The sequence below is a fragment of the Centroberyx gerrardi genome, chromosome 20 (assembly GCF_048128805.1).
Source record: "Centroberyx gerrardi isolate f3 chromosome 20, fCenGer3.hap1.cur.20231027, whole genome shotgun sequence".
Classification (NCBI taxonomy): domain Eukaryota; kingdom Metazoa; phylum Chordata; class Actinopteri; order Beryciformes; family Berycidae; genus Centroberyx; species Centroberyx gerrardi.
Genome location: NC_136016.1, coordinates 16,376,739 through 16,396,384, shown reverse-complemented (window position 1 = coordinate 16,396,384; position 19,646 = coordinate 16,376,739). Strand labels below are relative to the sequence as shown.

General features: G+C 45.1%; 1 protein-coding gene across 1 annotated transcript; it reads right to left on the bottom strand.

Moving 5' to 3' along the window:
- Positions 1-211: 211 nt before the first annotated feature.
- LOC139928954 (double C2-like domain-containing protein alpha) lies at positions 212-19,238 on the bottom strand. Its single transcript, XM_078290811.1, has 11 exons — positions 19,138-19,238; positions 14,796-15,160; positions 13,346-13,425; positions 12,759-12,833; positions 12,320-12,429; positions 7,418-7,544; positions 6,042-6,101; positions 3,581-3,780; positions 1,398-1,479; positions 963-1,059; positions 212-348 (listed from the first exon to the last, which is right to left on the bottom strand). Exons 1-11 carry the CDS (start codon positions 19,167-19,169, stop codon positions 212-214), a joined length of 1,365 nt encoding a protein of 454 aa, XP_078146937.1. The 5' UTR covers positions 19,170-19,238.
- Between the last annotated feature and the right edge of the window lie 408 nt (positions 19,239-19,646).

Genomic DNA, 19,646 nt, shown 5'->3' with positions numbered 1-19,646 from the left:
GGTCTATTTAGATCCAAGACCAAGTATTGACCTCAATGTACAACCTCTTGGGTATGTTGTTAGGATTTATGAACTCATTTATGACACAAAGTAAGTAGGATATGAATTCTTCATAGTCATGCAGAAAATCTTGAGAGCATGCGATGAAATGTCTCCCATCCAGAGTCTCCAGTAGATCTTGCCAGTGACAGTACAGTGGGACCGGCACACTTTATTCTTGCAGTGTGGATCCTGGCAGCTCATTGGTCAGTGTGTGCCAGCGCTCCACCTTCTTGCCCTTGTTCTTCAGACAGTCTATCCAGTGTTGGAGAGTCTCTCCCTGTGAGTGGCACCCTAAGGACACGCCCCCTGGAAGAAATCGAGGGTTTAGAGCAAAAGGGGCGCAAGTGACATTTTCCTAATTTTGTAGCAGAGCAAAGACGAAACATAACATAGGAACTATTCATACTTTTACAGAGATTAAGATTCAGAAAATGCATATTCTATAAAAACATATTAGGGGCAGTTACGCCCTTTTTGCACCAAAATTAATCAAGGTTTTTCACTTGAGTCTTTTGGATTTTCCCCTTTATTATAATTTTGTTTATGATTACAAATGTGCTCTTCTGACCATCACATAGAGCTCAACAAGAGCTTTCCATTGATATATATAATACTCATTTTCTCAGCCAAAATGTCACTGAGGCCCATTTTGCACAAAATGCTTGAAATTACACACAATATTGTTGCTTTTGGATGACAGCAGATAAAATCTTCATTTTGCTTAAAATATCTTTCACAAAATTTCTGGTAGTTCTGGTTATGATGGGTTCCCAAGTACTGGGTGCGATGTTAATGGGCGGCCATTACATTAACCAACCAGTTAAACAGTGATTCCTCAACTGTCTCTGAGAGAAGTACGAGGCCATGACGGGTCACAAGCTAGGAATAATTAGCTGTCAGTGTTTGCGGCGTCAGCTCACCTATGAAGTCGTTGGACTTGCCCAGGTCGTAGTCCCACACTGTGACCTCCAAGGTCTTGGTGGATAACTCTGAGAAGGAAATCTCATAGAAGAACTCCTGGGTGAAAAAATTAAAAAAAGGGGAAGGGGGAGGGGCAGTAGGAGGGGGCAAAGGTCAGCAGCTCACACCTGATATATTGGTTATTCTTCTATACTCCAAAAGCCTTCGTCTAAATGTCTAAAACACTGACTAATGAGGAAGCAGATAACAATATTGTGCAAATTATAATTGGCTGTCTTAGAGGAGCGCTGCTGAAACGACGTATACAGTATAACGTCTCTGCGGACTGCCTATAGCTCTAAATGAGCTGTCTCTTTACATACCACCGTAGCAAATGGTTCTAACTCCCATAGGCCTTTGCACACACAAAAACACACACAAACATGGATGTCTACCTCATTAAACTCCGGGTTGAGAGTCTTTTTTATGACCGCTGTTTTGTGCTTGGATTTCTTCTGCAGGTCTGGCTTCAGGTACCTGTGACAGAGGAATGTGATACTGTCATGTATGAGTCACAGCAGAAAAGTCTGTTCATTATCATTCCCGAGGCATGGTGCTGCTGAAAGGAGTATTTTTTGCTCCAAAGGTAACTGCAAATACCAGTGATGTCTATGTGAAGTTCACAGTAAGTGTATATGCGTATAGGAAATCGTTATTTGCACTTTGGAATTAATGAACATGGTGGATAAATGTGTTGGACATTTTTCTTTGTCATGTTAAATTCTCACGCTGTATTACACGGCCATATCACTGTCTAATAGAGCAGATTAGATGGGCTTGTGTCAGACATGATGCAAGACTAATCCTACGCTAATTGCCAAGTCACCGAGGAAAAAAAATCCAGGTTTAATCTATTGTTTGTGAAACTGACCTTTTGTCAATGCGGAGATTGATCGCTGCTTTCCTCAGCAACGCAGCAGAGACTGAAAAAAAAAAAGCCTAGCATCCCTCCCTTCCTGAGCTGTCGTTAAATTCTCCAGATATTTTTAATGCAGCCGGGGAGAGCATAGCGAATCTCTTTTCACATTTGCTTTCCACCCACCACCCACAGCTTGGAGAGCGTATGTTCCCACACGCTCTCAGACACAACACAGTGTTTGGGAAGAAGCTACCGCCAAAGGGCAAAGATAGAAGCTCGCATGTAAAATGAAACAAGGTGCATGATATATTGTGGTGGATGTGTCTGAGGGAGAATGATAGGGAGAGATGTAGGCAGAGTGACTATAAAGAAATAAGGGGGGGGGGGGAGTTGAATCGGGGAGAGACGAGCATGGTGGCACGCCGATCTGTATGCCGCGCTTGTTCCCTAACCTTAGGGTGATATTGTTGCTGCTTTGGCATATTTTATCCGAGGATGTGTCGCACGTGTGTGTGTGTGGGGGGATGGGGTGGAGACAGTGAGATGTTGGAGGCCACAGTGTTTTACTCATTCCAGGAACGACCTCAAGGTCGCCACCAGCATCCGCTACAGCACAAGAGGAGGGGAGGAGGGGGGCGATTTTCTCCTCATTTGTCCAATTTCTGTCAGTGTGCATCATTCAACCTATAGGAGCCTTTGCTGCCCTCCCTGGCACACTGCAAGAAAAATTTCCGTCTTAACAAATCGTATTTTTCTTAAAACAAGAGAAAAATTCTGCCAACGGGGTGAGATAACTCCACTTGTTTCCAATGCAAATCAACTTGTTTCAAGAATTTTGTAGAAACAAGTGTCATTTTCTTGATAATATTTAATATATTCTGACTTGTTTTAAGATACTGACACTCATTTCTAGAAAATTCCTGAAACAAGTGAAACTGCATTGGAAACAAGTGGAGTTATCTCACCCCATTGGCAGAATTTTTCTCTTGTTTTAAGAAAAATACGATTTGAGGGCAGAATATGAGACTAAACGACTCGTTAAGATGGATGTTTGTTGCAGTACACAGACATAAATGACACCGACACACACACACACACACACAGACACTACAGTGAGTTATGAAACTCCAGCAGACCTCTACAACACTAACGATAGCACTTGACACACTTGTGGTATCCACTGTTTTTCTTCATCCTGCGTCTTTACACCTCTCTGCCTCCACGGCGAGCGATAACATTACATCATGTCACTAAGATGCCTTTCAATCTATTAGGCTTTGAAGGCTGTCAATACAGACAGACCGTTGTAATTATCTTGACGAATGAGTAACACATTTCACACCGGCTTACAACCACTTGTGTGCGCCGCCCTCGTTTATCACCATTACACTGTGCAGGGTTAACTCAAACCATCCATCACTCATAACCCTGGCGACAGTAGGTGATGCATGGGGTCAATATGAGCCAACGGCTAGCTAACACCACACATGGTATTAAGGTAGAGAGGGAGATTGGGGTTGGATAGGTCATGTTGAATTGGTTTTGAAATGAATGGGGGTCTTGAAATATCACTCCATCAGTCAGTAACATACAGTACAGTCCTATATTTTTGAGCAAAATTCATATGAAGTAAAAGTGTCTGAAAATGTATTTTTATCAGCTAGACCTTTGCATACAAATTCCACAGCTTCTATTCAATGATTTGTTGTCGTTCCTCACGTTTTGACGTAGGGGTCGGAGTAGCCGTTGACATCCATGGCTGCCAGGTGGGCGCAGCGCTTGACGCCGACACACAGCCCGCCGCCGGCCCTCTCCTTGGCCTCGCCCTTCACGTCGCCTTCACTGGCCGGGGGGAGGTACTGCAGGCAGAGCAACAAGCGACCCCTCTCCTCCAGACTCCTCTGCTGCTCGGTCTCCCACTGAGGAGAGAGGGTGTTCAACAAAGACAGAGAGCAAAGTTTAGAAAGCAGGAGAGAAAAGAAAAAGGTGGGTGTGCTGCTTTTGCAACTGTTACGTAAGTGATTTTAGGTCCAGGGTTAGAGGGATATTTCATATATTGAAGTTGCATTCAATCATTTCGGAGTGCTGCGTCTGCCGCTGCTGACCTGCCGATGGAACAGGTTGCACAACTGTTCAAGTGCAGTTGTTTTGTAAAGCCGCGGTGAAAACACAGCCTGTAATGAGAGCACTGATTGATCGCCGCTTCCTCAAGCAGCACAGCAGAGGCTAAAATGCACTGAGTGTCCCTCGCTGCGCTGTCGCTCAGCTCTCAACTTATTTACAAGCAGACACAGAGAGCGCAGTGATTCTCATCTCACATGTGCTCTTCACCCACCAGCCACAGCTCAGAGACAGTATGTTCCCAAACCCAATTATCACTTCAGCATCTGAAGCAATTGATATACAGGACTGTGTGTGTCCTATGGCATAGACCTGTCAGAGGCGCACACTAAAATTTCAGGCTTTAAGGCATATTAATACGCTACGTCGCTCCTGGCCTGCATATTTTGGCATGGACAACATCAAACTGTGATCAAAGCATTTGACAACAAGCGTAGCAACAAAGTAGATTAAAAGTGACAGATGAAAGAAAGCGAGGAAGAAGCAACAGTGGGTAAGGAGGGGAAGATGATGTTCTCACAGGACGATGACTCACTCTCATGGCCAACAGCATACATGTATGATATTTATAGGAAGGACGCACTTCTGCTATTCCAAGATTTTCGTCACTGCAGGTGCACACTTCTCCAAGAATGTCTGCAGTTATCTTTGCAGTTTGAGGATGGAAAAGCAGTGGCACAAATGGAACATCTTGTGGGCACAAATTATCCGTTAAATATATTATAACGCCTTCCACCTGGGTCTGATTGCTGCCACTTTCATGCATAAAGGATACCGTGCCTTCCCTCTTCTATTTTCACTAAATGTCTCTCATCTCCTTTATATCTCTCCATCTCTCATTAAGTCTTATCTTCAGGCAAGTGGCGGACAAAGGCAAGGCGATCAATATGCCACACGCCCCACACCTCTCCATCCTCCTCCCTCCTGTCTCTAATTGTCTCAGCAGCTTGCCCCCTTCCGATTCCAGCTCTCCCTTCTCTCTCTCTCTCTCTCTCTCTCGTTCCCCCCCCCCTCTCTCTCTCTCTCTTTGGAAGCCTTCATTAATGCCAACAGCCAGTATACCATCTGCTGTGAATGAGTATGCGACTTTAAAACTCAGACAAAAGCAATTAGGGGGGATCATTTGCACCAGGTATTTGGTAATAAAACAGCTAAGACCTCCATAAATCGATAGAAAGCAGCTCATTATGTGGCTTGTAGATAAACAGGCATTAATGGGCAGCCAGCAACAACCCGCTGACAAACAGGCAGACGAACAGAAAAGACAGGCAGCAGCAAGGCAATCCATCGACACATCAAACAACCTGAAAAATGGTGAGGCACATAGAGGCAGATGTTTTTCTCCAATTATCTTAATGGAGTTAAAGGACTGAAGGGAATTTGGCCAATTGGTCATCTTACCCAATATGTGAGAGAGGACCGGCGCTGAAATCATCTCTGTGAGTCTGCTAGATTACGCCGTGTGGTGTGCATGCTAATGCTTTAGCATACAGTGTGTTCAGTAAATGTAGGCGACTAGCGTTATCTTAAAAGTGAGAAAATGAGAACTTGTAGCTGCTCTAAGGCTGGATGGTTAGTTAATTTTAATGCTTGTTTAGGGGATTGGTAAAATAGACACACAATTTGCCAAAAAAAAAGCACTTTTTGGAACTACTTTCAATGGCAGACGATCTCTCTTTGAGTGTAACTTGTTTTGTTCACACAGGAAGAGAGCAAAGTTAGCCAGACAGCTAAAGTTTTTGCGCTGTTGATTTCCTAATGGACTACACTAATGATGAAGATTGAGATTTTGTTTTCAGAAAATATTAATCTACAGACCATAGCATGAAAACCAATGCCAACTTTGGATAACTACAAGGTCTATCTTGATACTTTTAGGATAATGCATGCACACCAGACAGAGCTATCTGCCGGAGACAGAGAGATGATTTTGGTGCCAATCCTCTCATCACATATTGGGTAAGCAAACTCCCAAAAGGTCTGTGTAGTCCTTGAAAATGGGCTGAAAGGTGGATTGTTTGGCAGACATAAAGGAGACAGACAGGTGGATGGTTGTCACCTCTCTCAGGTAGCAGGAGATCCCTCTCAGCGCTGCACTCATCGCTGAGGGTGAAGGCAGCTAGAGAGATGGAAAGAAGAAAGAAGAAGAGAAAGATATACAGTAAGTAAGAAATCGAGATTGAGGGAAAAGAGAGGGCAAGTAGGTTAGAGGAGCAAAGCATGAAGACAAAGGGAGAAATGGAGATTCCACTTGGAAAATTACAGGCCCGGCGCAGCGTCTGGGCTGCCGGATGACAAAGGGGGTTTAGCGTTTGATCGCCAAGTGGCCGCTCATCTCAGAAGGCCAATCCAATACCAGCAGCCCTTTCCCCACTCTTGCTTATAAAGAACAAAAACCCAGCACGCTCCCCCCCCCCCCGGCTCTCTACCACTTTTATTTTTTAATCCATTTGTTTCTCATCTCTCTGACTTGCTCCCTCTCTATTGACGTTCCCCTTTCTTCCCCCCCTTTCCCCCCCCTTCCTTCTATTCTCACAATCTCTATGTAGCCTTTTCCCTCATGTGACCTGACACTGACATTTAGACTGCACAATAACAGCTATTTGTGTCCTATATGAATAGATATTAGACCGTCTGCTGTCCTCTGTTTACCTAATAATCGCGTTTGTGAGCCCCGAATAAATCTCAATTAAAGAGGGATCTTGGGTGAGCTGAGGTATGTTGGGAATTTCTGTCCGGATGGCTTTAGTAAGCATTTGTTCAGTAAATCCTCTTTTATTTGCGATGCCGAGGAAGAGAAGAGGCGGCGCACACATTGGTGTTTTTATTATGAGATCAGCTTGCATGGTTGTCATAGGACTGGGTTGGTGTGTTTTATAAATATTGACACCTTCCTAACTTTTTTCAATCTCTACCTTTCTTCCTCGCCTCACTCCTTCACTCTATCTCCTTAGCTCCCCTCCCTCTCTCTTCCACGGCGCTTTTTCATTTTTTCCCCACATCCCTTTTTCATTTTTACTACTAATTTTGTCATTTCTGCTTCATTAGACAGCATATAAATGAGGGCAAAAGGGATAATGGGGGAGACAAGATGAGGTTGAGCCAGCCTTGAACCCATAACATATTGAACTTGTTTTACCATCCAGTGAATCCAGACATCCTCAAAGCATCCTCATTTCTTTCTCTCTCTCACACACACACACACACACACACACACACACACTCTCCTTCCTTCATTGTTTTTGCCCAACTTTCAAATTCTTCCTTTATTACCCCAATTATGTCTCAGTCTGGCTTTCCTTGGTTCATTTTGTTTACCCCCCTCCTCCTGGTTGTCTACACGCTCCATCTCCCCAACTCTCTCTCCAACTTTTCTTCACATCTCTCTCTCTCTCTCTCTCTCTCTCTCTCTCTCTCTCTCTCCCTCTCTCTCACAGGAGGTGGGTGCTCCAGACAGATGTTAAAGTGTTTGGTCTGGTCAGGCTTCACGCGGCGCAGGGCCACCCGCGACTCCCCGATGAACTCATTATGCGTCAACTTGTCCTCGTCACACACAGACACCCTGGGAGGGAGACAGAAGGGAGAGATGAGAGAGAGACAGAGACAGAGAGAGAGAGAGACGGGGAGAGAGGGAAACATGAATAAAAATGAGAGTTGGAGAGTTAGACAGAGAGATAGATCAGTTGTAGCAACAGAGGAAGATCAATTAAGAAGTGAAGACAGTAAGAAAATTATACGCAGAGGGATATAGATGTTTATGTGTGTTTGTGTGTATGTGTGTGGAGGGCGCAATTAGTCAACCTACACTGCATTTCATGACTGACTTAATCATTAATGTTGATGCAACATTGTAATCAAGGAAGTGTGAAATTGTTGATACAAACATGACCTGAATTAAAGAGCACACAGCATATTCCAGCCAGTAATTCTTCTATATATGCAACATCCACACACATAGTGCGCACATAATTACCATTTTGGAACCTCTGGGGGTTTAGACAGTGTGAAAGTGCATCATGCAAGGCTAAGTTGATCCATATTTATGGGCCTGGCAAACTTTTTCACCTGCCGTAGCGTTGCCATAAATGCGTGAGTGAGTGGGAGACGGAGAAAGGATTGAGGGACATGGAGAGAAGCTGTGTATGTGAAGTAAAAAAGCGAGCGTATGTGAAGCGAGGCATGGAAAGACGAGGGTCAGAGGGAGAGCACGGGTGTGAGAGGGATAATAACTGAAGGATTTATTTAAATCTGTATGAGTGTGTGTGTGTGTGTGTTTGTGTGTGAAGGTTCGTTTATGCCTGTGAATATGCATGTGTACGCGATAACTCAGAAGAAGCAGTATGCAATATAGGCTGACTGCAATTCAACAGAGCGATTGCGCTTTTCTCTGCTTTATCTAAATGTGAGCGGAAGACATTAAGGGGAGTGAGAAGAAGAAAATTAAGAAAGCAATCTAACGGGAGGAATCGAGACAGAACGTGCTGTCTCTCGCTCCACTCTTTTATTTCACTCTATAACTTTAATGCATAGCTTAGGGAAGGAAACGTTCCGGCTGCCTGATGTCTTAAGCTTGCTGTAATGAAAACTCAGTATTGTAGACGTGTGGAAGCTGCCTGGGGAAACCAGATAGCTGTTGACATCCCCAGAGGTAATTTCCAGTCTGTTGGCTTATTAGGCAAAAGAAGCCGTGACGCCATTCTTGCTCTTGTTGAGATTGAACAGCGGAGAAAAGAAAGAAGACGGAAAGAAAGAAAACAGAGAGGCAGAAAGGAAGGATGGGGCAGGAAGCGCAAAAGAACAAGATCGGAGGATATGAGAAGAGAAATAGAAGAGATGGGAGAGAGAAGAAGAAGTCAATCGGCCTTGGAGCCAAGAGGGAAAAGGATGTAGGATGGATGGTTGTGTGTAAAGGACGGTTGTAATCAAAAGGGCTTGAGAGTGAAGTGGCGAGTGCAATAGGCCAAAGAGTCAAGTGTGAAGGAAGAAGCATATGGAGCCATAAGCGGAGCGACCGCGGGGGCAGGGGGGGCGACCGCCCCAGGGCCCACGCTCAGTAGGGGCCCCCCTCATACCTCTATGCCACTGATTCTCAACCTTTTTCATATCAAGGACCCTAATTTAGTCCACATTAGAGCCACGGACCCCATTTGTTGAGATTTTGTCTCTCGGACCCAAATCTGAGAATATTTTTATTGTTTATTTTATTTTGTCCAGAATCCCATGACTATCTGTATTGTAGGTAGAGAAATAACAGAGAAACTATGATCAAAACAGTCATATTTCTACATTCTACATCAGTTTACTGTGGACCCCCTGGAACCCCCTCAAGGACCCCTGGTGGTCCCCGGACCCCACGTTGAGAACCACTGCTCTATGCGACCTCATTCCTAAATGACATCGATTCTGCCATGTTCATTAGGGACACCCGTTGCATAAAATCAAGCGCTCCTAACAAGTGGCAACACTGCGTCCCACCACGTGACGAAATGCGCACATGCAGAGCGGCAGAAACCGGCAGGAAGGAAAACAACAGTTGTTCAAAGCTTGTGTTCTAAATAAGAGAAGAGAGATATAAGTTGATTGTTTTTATGATAAGTGTTGGATTCATCAAGCATTTGAATTAAGCTATTTTGTCTGTTAAAAAAAAAGCGCATATCTTTGACAGGCCGACAGCGCGTGTTTTGAACTCAGTTCAATGCATTGTCGGTTATCAATTAAACTGCCTAATTCCACTACTTAAATACCACAAGGTAATGATGCTACCTACCGTTAACGTTTGTAGGGCAGCAGATTACTAGTTATCTACTATTAGTGATGCGCGGGTCAGGTTTTTTTCAACCCGCGACCGCCCGATCTGACACACGTATCCGCCCGAGCCATTTTCATACACATAAAACAACCCAAAACCGATCCGCAACCCGAAAAAAAGATTCAGGAAGCCAGGTCAATTTCCAAAGACTCGTAATTAAGGCTATACTTAATGCTGCACTGTGCAGTCAGTGTGCGCAGAATGTAATGTATGGATGGCAGGATAAACCAGCTGGAGATTGGAGAAGTTTAATACCGTTAATTCAATTTAAATTTCATTGGAATTGAATCTATACGTTGTGTGTGTACTCTGTGTGAAGCCCATTTGACCCGCAAAGTTGATGTGACAGTCCCTTTACAGTCAATATCATATTTTTTGTTGTTTCTGTCTGTATCAGGCAAAAAGAGTGCAGTAAAAATGTGTAATAAAAATGGTTTTGCTTAAGAATCGTGAGAGACAATCGTGATCTCAATTCTAAGCAAGAAAATCAAGATTGTCATTTTATCCAGAATCGTGCAGCCCTAGTATAGTGTTGTAGACCGCTGTCTCTATTTTATGTTTATGTTATTCCCGTGTAAGAAGGACATGGTACTGAGACACCTGGCCTGTCGGCGTTCAGCACCACCGCCGATAGAATTTTAAAATGACTTTATCAGAAGGGCCCCTCGAGAATGCTCCGCCCCCTCTGTGCTGAGAGTCTAGCTCCGCCCCTGTATGGAGCCATTATAATACGAGCAGCAGGGAATACATACGATCGTTTCCCCATTACTGTGACAGCTGACGTTTCCCACAACGCATCTCACAGTGTCACTAAAGCCGTGCGATGAATTTAATCCATGTGCTGGGCGAGTGTCACACGCTGAAATGTCCAATCAGTGAAATACACCCCATCAGTCAAGGAGACACGTAAATAAAAGTGTGTGTGCTGATATTGTATGCGGGTCACGGATCCATACCAAGGCCTTTCTATTACTGCGGGGTGCGCTGATGAACCCACTTAACAGGAAGCGTCAGAGCGGTGGGTATTAGTAAAGAAATCTGTGCAGTAATTGTCTGTAATGAATAATAATTTCTATTATAGCTTCTGGTCCTTCTTGTACACAATCTGCTTAGCCAAGTACTCAGCTACAGGCAGCTGCCTAGCGGTAAATGAAAATGTGGGTAACCATGCCTTCCATGACAATTACTCACTCAAAAACGCAATATGTCTTGTGGCTGCATTGCATCGTGGTCTATCGAGGCTTCTGTCGGTGGAGAAATTGCTCTCTCTGCCTCTTCTATGATTAATTTCTCCCTGTATGATTGTTGAAAGTCAGTGCAAAATGTAGTCCAGAAAGAAAGTCTTTGATTCTGAGAGGCTGAGATCAAAACCTGATGCTTATCATTGATGTTTTAGATAGCTGGAAAATGTTATCAAACTGCACTGTAGCTGCGTAATCTTCGTGTGACGTCAAATCGTCTACGTTTCTAACAGTGTTAAAGTTTAGGGTGGATTCCTCCTTTAATTTGTGTTTTTCCCCTTAAAAGACCCCCATCATATAACTTAACATCACTTTGATAGGCCTACTACTTACTTTTATATCATAAAGATTAATGTCAGCCTAAAAAGGTTGAGTAAACAAATCTGGGTTTATGTGGCCTCCATTACTTCCCTGGTTAGGGTTACTTGGACGGAGATGAGAAGACGTTTCCTTTTAGATGCCGGTGCATTTATTGCAGCGCCTCAGCAAAGATGACACTTTTTCTCTCTCCTTTCTGATCACAAAGCATCTCCGTTGAATTAACGCAGTCTCGCAGGCCGGCGGTAGGCCAGTTTCCCTAATTTCCCCCGAGAGATCGACGGTCCGTCCTATTTAAATCCCGCTCTCCCACGCGTTCCACGGCAAAGTTTTAGTCACAGGCAACGACAATTCACAGCTTTCTTCACCTCTGGAGGGGGTCAAAGAAATTAAACACCCCCCGGTGCTTACTCTGACCTCAATCTGTCACTGCAGCTTGGAGAGAGAGGCACAGACTGAGACAGAGAGAAAGAAAGTGAGAGAGAGAGAGAGAGAAAGAAAGAAAGGAAGGAAGGAAGGGATGGCGCTGAAGGAGCGGGAGAGCAAAAAAACCCAAAAAGATCTGGAAAGGAGTGGGACGGGGACGAGCGAGATCAGAGATGAAGGCGTGAGAGAGGACAGGAGAGATGTGAGGACAGGGAGGAGTGAAGGTGAGGTGACAGAGGGGCGATCAAAGGATCAATGGAGACGGAGGGAGAGAGGGGGAACGCATTGAAACAGGGGGAGGCAGCGGGTAAGACTGATAGATGAAGACAGAGGGTTGAGGAGGAGAGGAAGATAGGGATTGAGTGGATAAAGGCTGATAAACAAAAGGCAGAGAGCGAGAGAGAGAGAGACCCAGTGATTGAGATAGAGGATAAGCAATCCTTTGTAAGCAAAAGCTCCATCCGTGATGAGCAAGACAAAAACACACACACAGAGAGCCAGGAGGACAGAAATAGCGAGACAGCCTGTACAGCAAACATTTACCGGAGTGTTTTGCGGTACATGTCTTCCTCGGTGATGCCGCAGTAGGTGAGCGTCTCGTTCCACACAGGGTTTAGGGTGTTACGGACAATCTTGGTCTTCAGTTTGTTGGCCTGTGCATCACAGCAGAGAGAGCGGATTAAAAAAAAAAAGACAATAAGGCATCTCAAAGATTCTCCTCTAAACTGTTAACAGTAGGCAACCTCTTCATAAAAATAGCCTAAGTAATTCCTGCCTTCTTTTTGTCATTACAGTTATGTGTGTGTGTGTGTGTGTGTGTGTATGTGTTGCACCAGTGTAGTTGTCTTTTCATAAGGCAACAGTAAAATTAGAGTAAGGATTAACTGTGAGGTCTGAACTCCTGGTCACCAGCCAGCCGCAGGCGTTCTGTGATAGTAGGAAAACACAGTGACAAAGCCATGTTCTAATAATAAAATCAGACCTTGCAGGCTCCTGGGAGCAGGTGCAGCTTGACATAAGGATCGGCCAAGCCGTTGAAATCCATCGGCTTCAGACCCTTAGAGAGAGAGAGAGAGAGAGAGAGAGAGAGAGACAGAAGGTATAGAGGAGGAGAGGGATCGTATAGAGAATATTGTGTAATCTGCCAACACCGGTAATGAATTGTTAAAGGATTATGCAGGTCAGCAAGTGAGAGGTTTGTTTTAGAATTGAATCAAAAGAGCAGAGGTGGAGGGAGGTGTGAAGCCTGGAGAGCCTTAATTTGACAGGTTGCTATATGAAACCACTAGTGAGCCACATAGAGCAGGAGCCTGGCTACCTGCTTTGAAACAATGGCTGGTAATGAGGATGAAAACTTAAACTTGTACTACAGAACACTAAGAGGAAGATGGAGTATTAACCAGAAAGGACTGAATCCTTGTTTACAACAGAACTCTAATATGTAGCATGAGAAAGAGAGGAACTCTGTCAGCGGAAGTGAAATTTAGGCTTGATGGGGACTTCCATTGCTCTAAAGCACATAAACTGCCTGCGGCGGATCTGGCAGAGTTTTTAGAAGACAGTATTTACCTTGGCTCTCAGGACTGTGCAGTGCAAGGAGCTGGTCGCTCTCTCATACAGCAGGTCAAACTCTAACGTCCCCAGGGAGGCTGGAAGGCAGTTAATAAAATGTCAAACACATATTTGTGCCATCTCAGTAACTTCTGTTTTTCACAGTCTTCCCCGGTGGTGTGGTGGTATCTGAACAGCAGTGTTTTAATGGCACCCCTGCCCTGACACACACACACACACACACACACACCACCCTCCCACATAAGCACACCCCAACACAAACACAATCACAGCATTCAACACAAATACTATGAAACATTATTTTTCTTTTGCAATACAAATAATACAAATAGAAAAAAAAACCTTCTATCTCTCCTTAGGTCTTATTGCATTTCTTCTCCTAGCACTTACATGATGGTTATATGGCCACAAGAGTATTGTAAAGGCATTAAGGCTCTGACCTTTGCACTACTTAAGCTTATTCTACTATTACATTCATTACACTCATTGTAAGTCCCTCTGGGTAAGAGTATCAGCTAAACACCTAAAATGAAATTTACGAAATTAAATGTGAAACCTGGCCCTAACAATGATTATTGCCTGCAGTAGAGATGGAAAATGATGGCGGAAAGAAATCCTTGGTGAGCTATTAGGAGAAAAAAAGTCTCTTGAAAAAACTTTTGGCCATTGTTACTGGGAATAGACTATTACCCATAAAACGATGTATTGTGTGTAATAGCCAGTCTGTATTAGGCCCTTGGCTGGGTGGCTACTTGACAGGGCTGCTGCATGATGTAGAGCAGTGGTTCTTCAAAGTGGGGTCCGGGGACCACCAGGAGTCCATGAGGGGGTTCCAGGGGGTCCCCAGCAAATTGATGAATTGTTAAACTTCACCATTTACAAGAAGTTAACACAGTTAGAGACTGTAGAAGAATGGCTATTCTGATCATAGTTTCACTGTTATCTCTCTACCTAGAATACAGATAGTCATGGAATTCTGGGCAAGAGAGACAAAATCTCATCAAATGGGGGTCCGTGGCCCTAAAGTGTATTACATTTGGGGACCTTGAATCACTGATGTAGAGGGTCAAATGCTGATTGCAGGGAGGGAGAGGCTGAACACAATGTGCTTAGCGTCGAAATCCATCCATGCTGCTGTGTTTTGATCATAAACCCCAGCAGATGTATATATTAGCTGTCACTGGTCATTTTTAGGTGGGTATATGCAAGATTCCTAGAGACACAGGTGGGTTTACACAGCCTACCGGCATCTTCGCTCTTCCCTAACCCTCTAACCTGTCCCTCACCTCAGTTTATTCATCTCATTACCGCAGCGGTTTTGGTTTGATTTGACCCTTCTCTCCCTACATCCATCTCAGAGTAGAGCTCCTCTCCTCCTCAGCACCAGGGCTTTAGTGAAACCAGGCCATTACTTGCGTCAGCTCCCGCGTCTTTCCCCCTGACTCACTGTTATCATCGCTGTCACAGCTGTCGATCTCAATGGAGGTGTCCATGCTGCTCATGGCCGACAGCGTGCCCCCTCCGCCCGCCGCCCCTGGTAGCAGCGGCGATAACAGGCCGCCGCCCCCCCCTCCTCCTCCTCCTCCTCCGCCTGCAGCCCCTCCTGGTTGGCTCGCGCTGCCGGGGCTGAGCAAAGTGGGAACCCCCGCCAGATTGGGCGAGAGCGGCTCAGAGATGGAGGAAGTGGGCGAGAGGCGAGGGAAGTAGGCGGAGATTTGACGGATGGGGCGGATGGGGCCAGGACAGACGTCGATGGCCATGTGCTCCTGGATGGAGATGCCCAGGCGCTTTCCCTTTCGCACAGTCATAGGGCTGGAGAGAGGAGGAGGGAAAGAGAGAGAGAGAGAGTGAGAGAGCAGACATTTGGAAGTTGTCTGCACAAAGCCATTACTTTCTCTTAATATCATAACTGTTAAGGTACAGTGGATTTTGGATTATGTTTAGCCTACAGCAAGTAAGAAGGTATTGATCCAGGGATATGAGTTGTTCTTCTCAATTTCTACTTTGCAATAACAAAGTGAGTCAAGCGAAACAAGGTGAGCAAGGTGGTCCGTGAGAAATAGGAACTTTCCCCCTGGCTGGCCGGCTCGCAGATCTCATCATGCCTAATGGAAGTTAAAGTCAAGAAAATGGACTTGTGATGGTGCTTTAATCGTAAGCTGCACTCACGCAAAAAAAAATCCTTCCACATAATTAAATCGCTTTAAAAACAGAAATTACTCAGAGAAGAAAAAAAATACAGCACAGGATGTTCAAAAATTAGCATTTCAATGGAATACATTTGAATAAAGTCATGGCTATCAGAGAAGCTAATTACTTACTCTGGACAATGGGGGTCTCCCCCGAATCCTAATCATCCTCGATTAAATTGCTGTGTGCGTGAGCCGCTGAGGCATACATGTTATCTTAATGCTTTTGACAATCCACCGTGGACAGACAGGTAATTATGGGATAGAGTCTTTATAGGGGTGGACAGTGCTTAACTGTACTACTGATGGAGAGAACAGTCTAGATGATTATGCTAGCTGTGGTAGCAGCGAGTGCAGTTGACCACAGGGTTGATGTGTCTACTCTTCCCAAAATAAAAAGAGGGGGGTGGATCAAAAACATCTCTCAGCTTTGTTTTCTAAAGACAGCGGGCCTTGAGGGGGCGTGCTGTCCTCGATACTGAGCAAACCCTAAGCTTCCCAAAAAACGCAGCCAGAGTGCCAACAGCTCTCCCTGCATTGATCTAGTGAAACTGAGAAGTTCAATCTTGGGCTAATGTTTGCACAGTAAATACCTCTGTTTTGTTCTTAAATGACAAAACAGATACAATAAGATTGAAGATCTGTAAAGTTCAGAAACATAATATCGAAATGAAAAGAATCTCTGGACACTGATAGGGATGTTTAATATGGATGCATTTTTTTTTAGGTCATCCTCTGTCCTAACTAATGACTGTATATGGGTTGTCAAAAATGAAACTTTTTCCCCGATTTGCCACTTTTGGGAAACTAAGTGTGTTTGCGGGGTCGAGGAACTAAACAGATTAATTTCAGACACTTCAAACAGTCACCAGGACAGTCAGTGTGATTCATGATGTCCTGGCCGAAAGCGGCTCTGAAGTTGTTGCCTCTGACCGTTGACTTTCAACAGACTTATAAGCCACGAGGGTCATTTGTCATGTAGGGTCCAATCTCTCTGCTGCGAGCGGAGCAGTGGGCGACGGACTGCACAGTTCATCCAGCTTTTCCTTGGCTAGAGATTAAACAAACTTCTCAAACACACAGCAGCCAGGCTAGCTCCTCCACTCAATTGACTGAAACGACGTTGACGGACTATTGGCTCTGGATCAAAAAAAACATGATGATCACCTTGGCTCCAACAACAAACAGCGGCCATTTTGGGGCCACTCAGCCACTCAGAACAAACAGCAGAGTTAATGACTGTCTTTTGAAGCCCTGAACAAGTGGCCAGAGTTCATCAGCGCTCAATTAAGAAGCCCGGCAAATTGGGAGATAAGTCTTGGATTCCTGCACCTGAGGACAAGAGGCTGCGATTCTCCCAGAGCAACACGGTCCATGCTAATGCAAGGGGACTGGATGTAGTGATAGACCGAGCCAGCTCTAATCACAGTCACATCATATGAGCTCAGCACAACAACAAACCACCTTGCTGGAACAGATTGAGGCCAACCACTGAAGCGATGAAAGAATCCAAGTCTAGGAGGGATTATTATGAGACAGTGAAAACAAGCCAAGTTAATGAAACCAGCAAAGATAATGATTATGATGAAAGCAGATAACATGGATGAGTGATAATGATGATTATCCCTATGAGTAATATAGTAAATACCTTGCAGCATGTCAAATAGAGTTGCTGAACATAAGCATTATAGGGGCATGAACACACATACATACACTGTCAAATGCATGCACACACACACACACATACACACACCTACACACTCCCACCGCCACACACAAGCAAACATACATGCTAGAACATTTTGCACACTTGCATTAATTAATTCAATTACACATGACTGTGTAAACACACACACACACACACACGCACACACACTGTGCAGCTGTTGCAGGCCTGGGAGATGGTGGCTGTTGATATAATTTGCGTAGTCAGTCGTCCTCCAGTCCTGGCAGATCTGGCCGTAAGCTGGAGCAGCCTGGGCAGCCTGAGCAGCAGCCGCACCGCCGGCAGGCCGCGCGGCTTACAGCTCCGGGAAACCAGAAGCCGCGGGGACTTTCTGATTGACGGCTCTCATGCTGCCAGCTGGAATCTCGCTTCATCTCGGCTTTTCATCATTATCTTATTGCTGCGACGTGTTGTAATGCACACTCGTGAAAAAAGCCTTTGGCGTTCAGAAGTATAGACACGTTTGATCCCCCCCCCCCCCCCCCCCTCAGAGACAACAGGTTTTTGACGTGTAAAACCTCTGCTACATTATGTCCCTGTGACTCCCAGCCTTGGAGGAATAAACACATGGCTAAACATACTTTACATAATTCCTGCAAGCCCAAGAAAATGTCACAATTTGTACACAGCTAGATCGCCCGGCGGCTATTAGTTATGCAACCTCATATGTCATGCATTGAACCCTTCATGTGGTTACATAGGTTCCCGGCTGCGGAGAGGAGGAACAAAGCTTGACAGAACCTGGCTGTCAGGAATATCTTTGAGAAGTGTGCAACATGCGTCCTCCCTTCCTCCTCTTTTAGCTCCTTCACTTTAAATTAGAGTCATATCGTAGGCACGGTCTCTCCCTCACTACCCCCCCCCCCCCCCCCCCCCCCCCCCCCCCCCCCCACACACACACACACACACACACACCCCTCCCCCTATACCTTCTCATCCTCATCCCTACCTCCGCTGTCTATCCTTTATAATGCCAGCTCTTCTCCTCTTCCCTCTTTATCTCTCTCATTATCTTTCCGTCAGTCTTTCTCGCACACTTTTGTTCCACCTGTAGGTACGTGAGGAATTCTCTCTCTCTCTCTCTCTCTCTGCCTGTCTGTCCCCCCCCCCATCTCTCTCTCTCTCCCTGCTGATTTATTTTCTCTTCTTCTTCTATTGTGTGTCCTACATACAACGGGCCCCTGCGGCGGTCTCCGTTCACCTTTAAATAACAAGCTGCTGGTTGACAGACAGATGGTATAGTACAGTGCGGCACACTGTAGCTACTCATTAGAGGCTGATAGTCGGCACATCAGTTCAAACCAACCACTGTGACAGGGAGCACTTGTCAATTAGAGTCAAGTTATTTTCAGGCAGCTACGGATGAGTAAACTTCACTGTGTGTGTGTGTGTGTGTGTGTGAAGGAAGTATGTGAGGCAGGTAAAAAGAAAAAACTCGGACTGACACAAGTTGCACCTGTCTGTCTCTCTCTCTCTCTCTCTCTGTGTGTGTGTGTGTGTGTGTGCAAGACACAGATCAAATGTGTTATTCTCTCTCTCAATTTGTCTCTGCATGTTTCACTTCAATTCAGCGCCCCATTGCGTTACTTTTTATTTTATAATGCAGTGCCAAGTGAAAGATACATGAACTGAACAGACTCGAGCTCTGCCAGCTAACTGTGTCTTGCACCTACAGATAGTGATGGAGCGAGAGAGAAAAATAAAAAAAAGAGGTGTGAAACATAAAGATGGAGTGCATGCAGACAGATGATGTCTTTAGATTTGAGAAAAAAATAAAAAATTAAACATAGATGACTAATAAACACGTCCGATCCTGACATCAAGCCCCTCCACATTCCAGCATTCATGAATATAAAAAAAAAATATTGACTTACCTCAATGTTAGCGCGAGTGTGAAACTCCTCATAAAAAAAAGGGGGATTCCGGTGCGGAGAGAAAAAGGAGACTAACAGGTGGTGAGGAGAGGAGAGGGAGCGAGGCAGCGGGAGAGAGAGAGAGAGAGAGAGAGAGAGAGAGAGAGAGAGAGAAACAAGCAAGAGCTACAGAAACAGGCAGAGAGAGAGAGAGAGAGAGAGAGAGCAGGAATGAGCGAGCTCTTGTGGTACATGTATGATTAAAAATTAAATGCATGAATAGTTCAAGTTGAGATGAAAATGAGGAGAGGGGAAAGAGGAGAGAGCGGCATGCTGGAGAAGGAGGAGGGGGATGGAGTGAGAGAGAGAGAGAGAGAGAGACAGCAGGGAGTTATTCCTTGACAGTCTGTTGTGTGTGTGACTGTGTCTTGCCTCGCTCCCTCCTGCCATCATTCCCTCCCATCCCACCATCCCCCCCCCTCCCCTCATCCCTTGTTCAATGCAGAGTAACAATTTTCCAGGATTTCTAG

Bases quoted from the DNA above. Each gene is read 5' to 3' on its own strand.
- LOC139928954 (XM_078290811.1), bottom strand. From the start codon at position 19,169: ATGAGGAGTTTCACACTCGCGCTAACATTGAG. The intron at 12,430-12,758 runs GTCTGATTTTAT...TGTGATGCACAG, and splicing joins TGCTCCCAGGAGCCTGCAAG to GCCAACAAACTGAAGACCAA. The intron at 349-962 runs GTGAGCTGACGC...GATTTCTTCCAG, and splicing joins CAAGTCCAACGACTTCATAG to GGGGCGTGTCCTTAGGGTGC.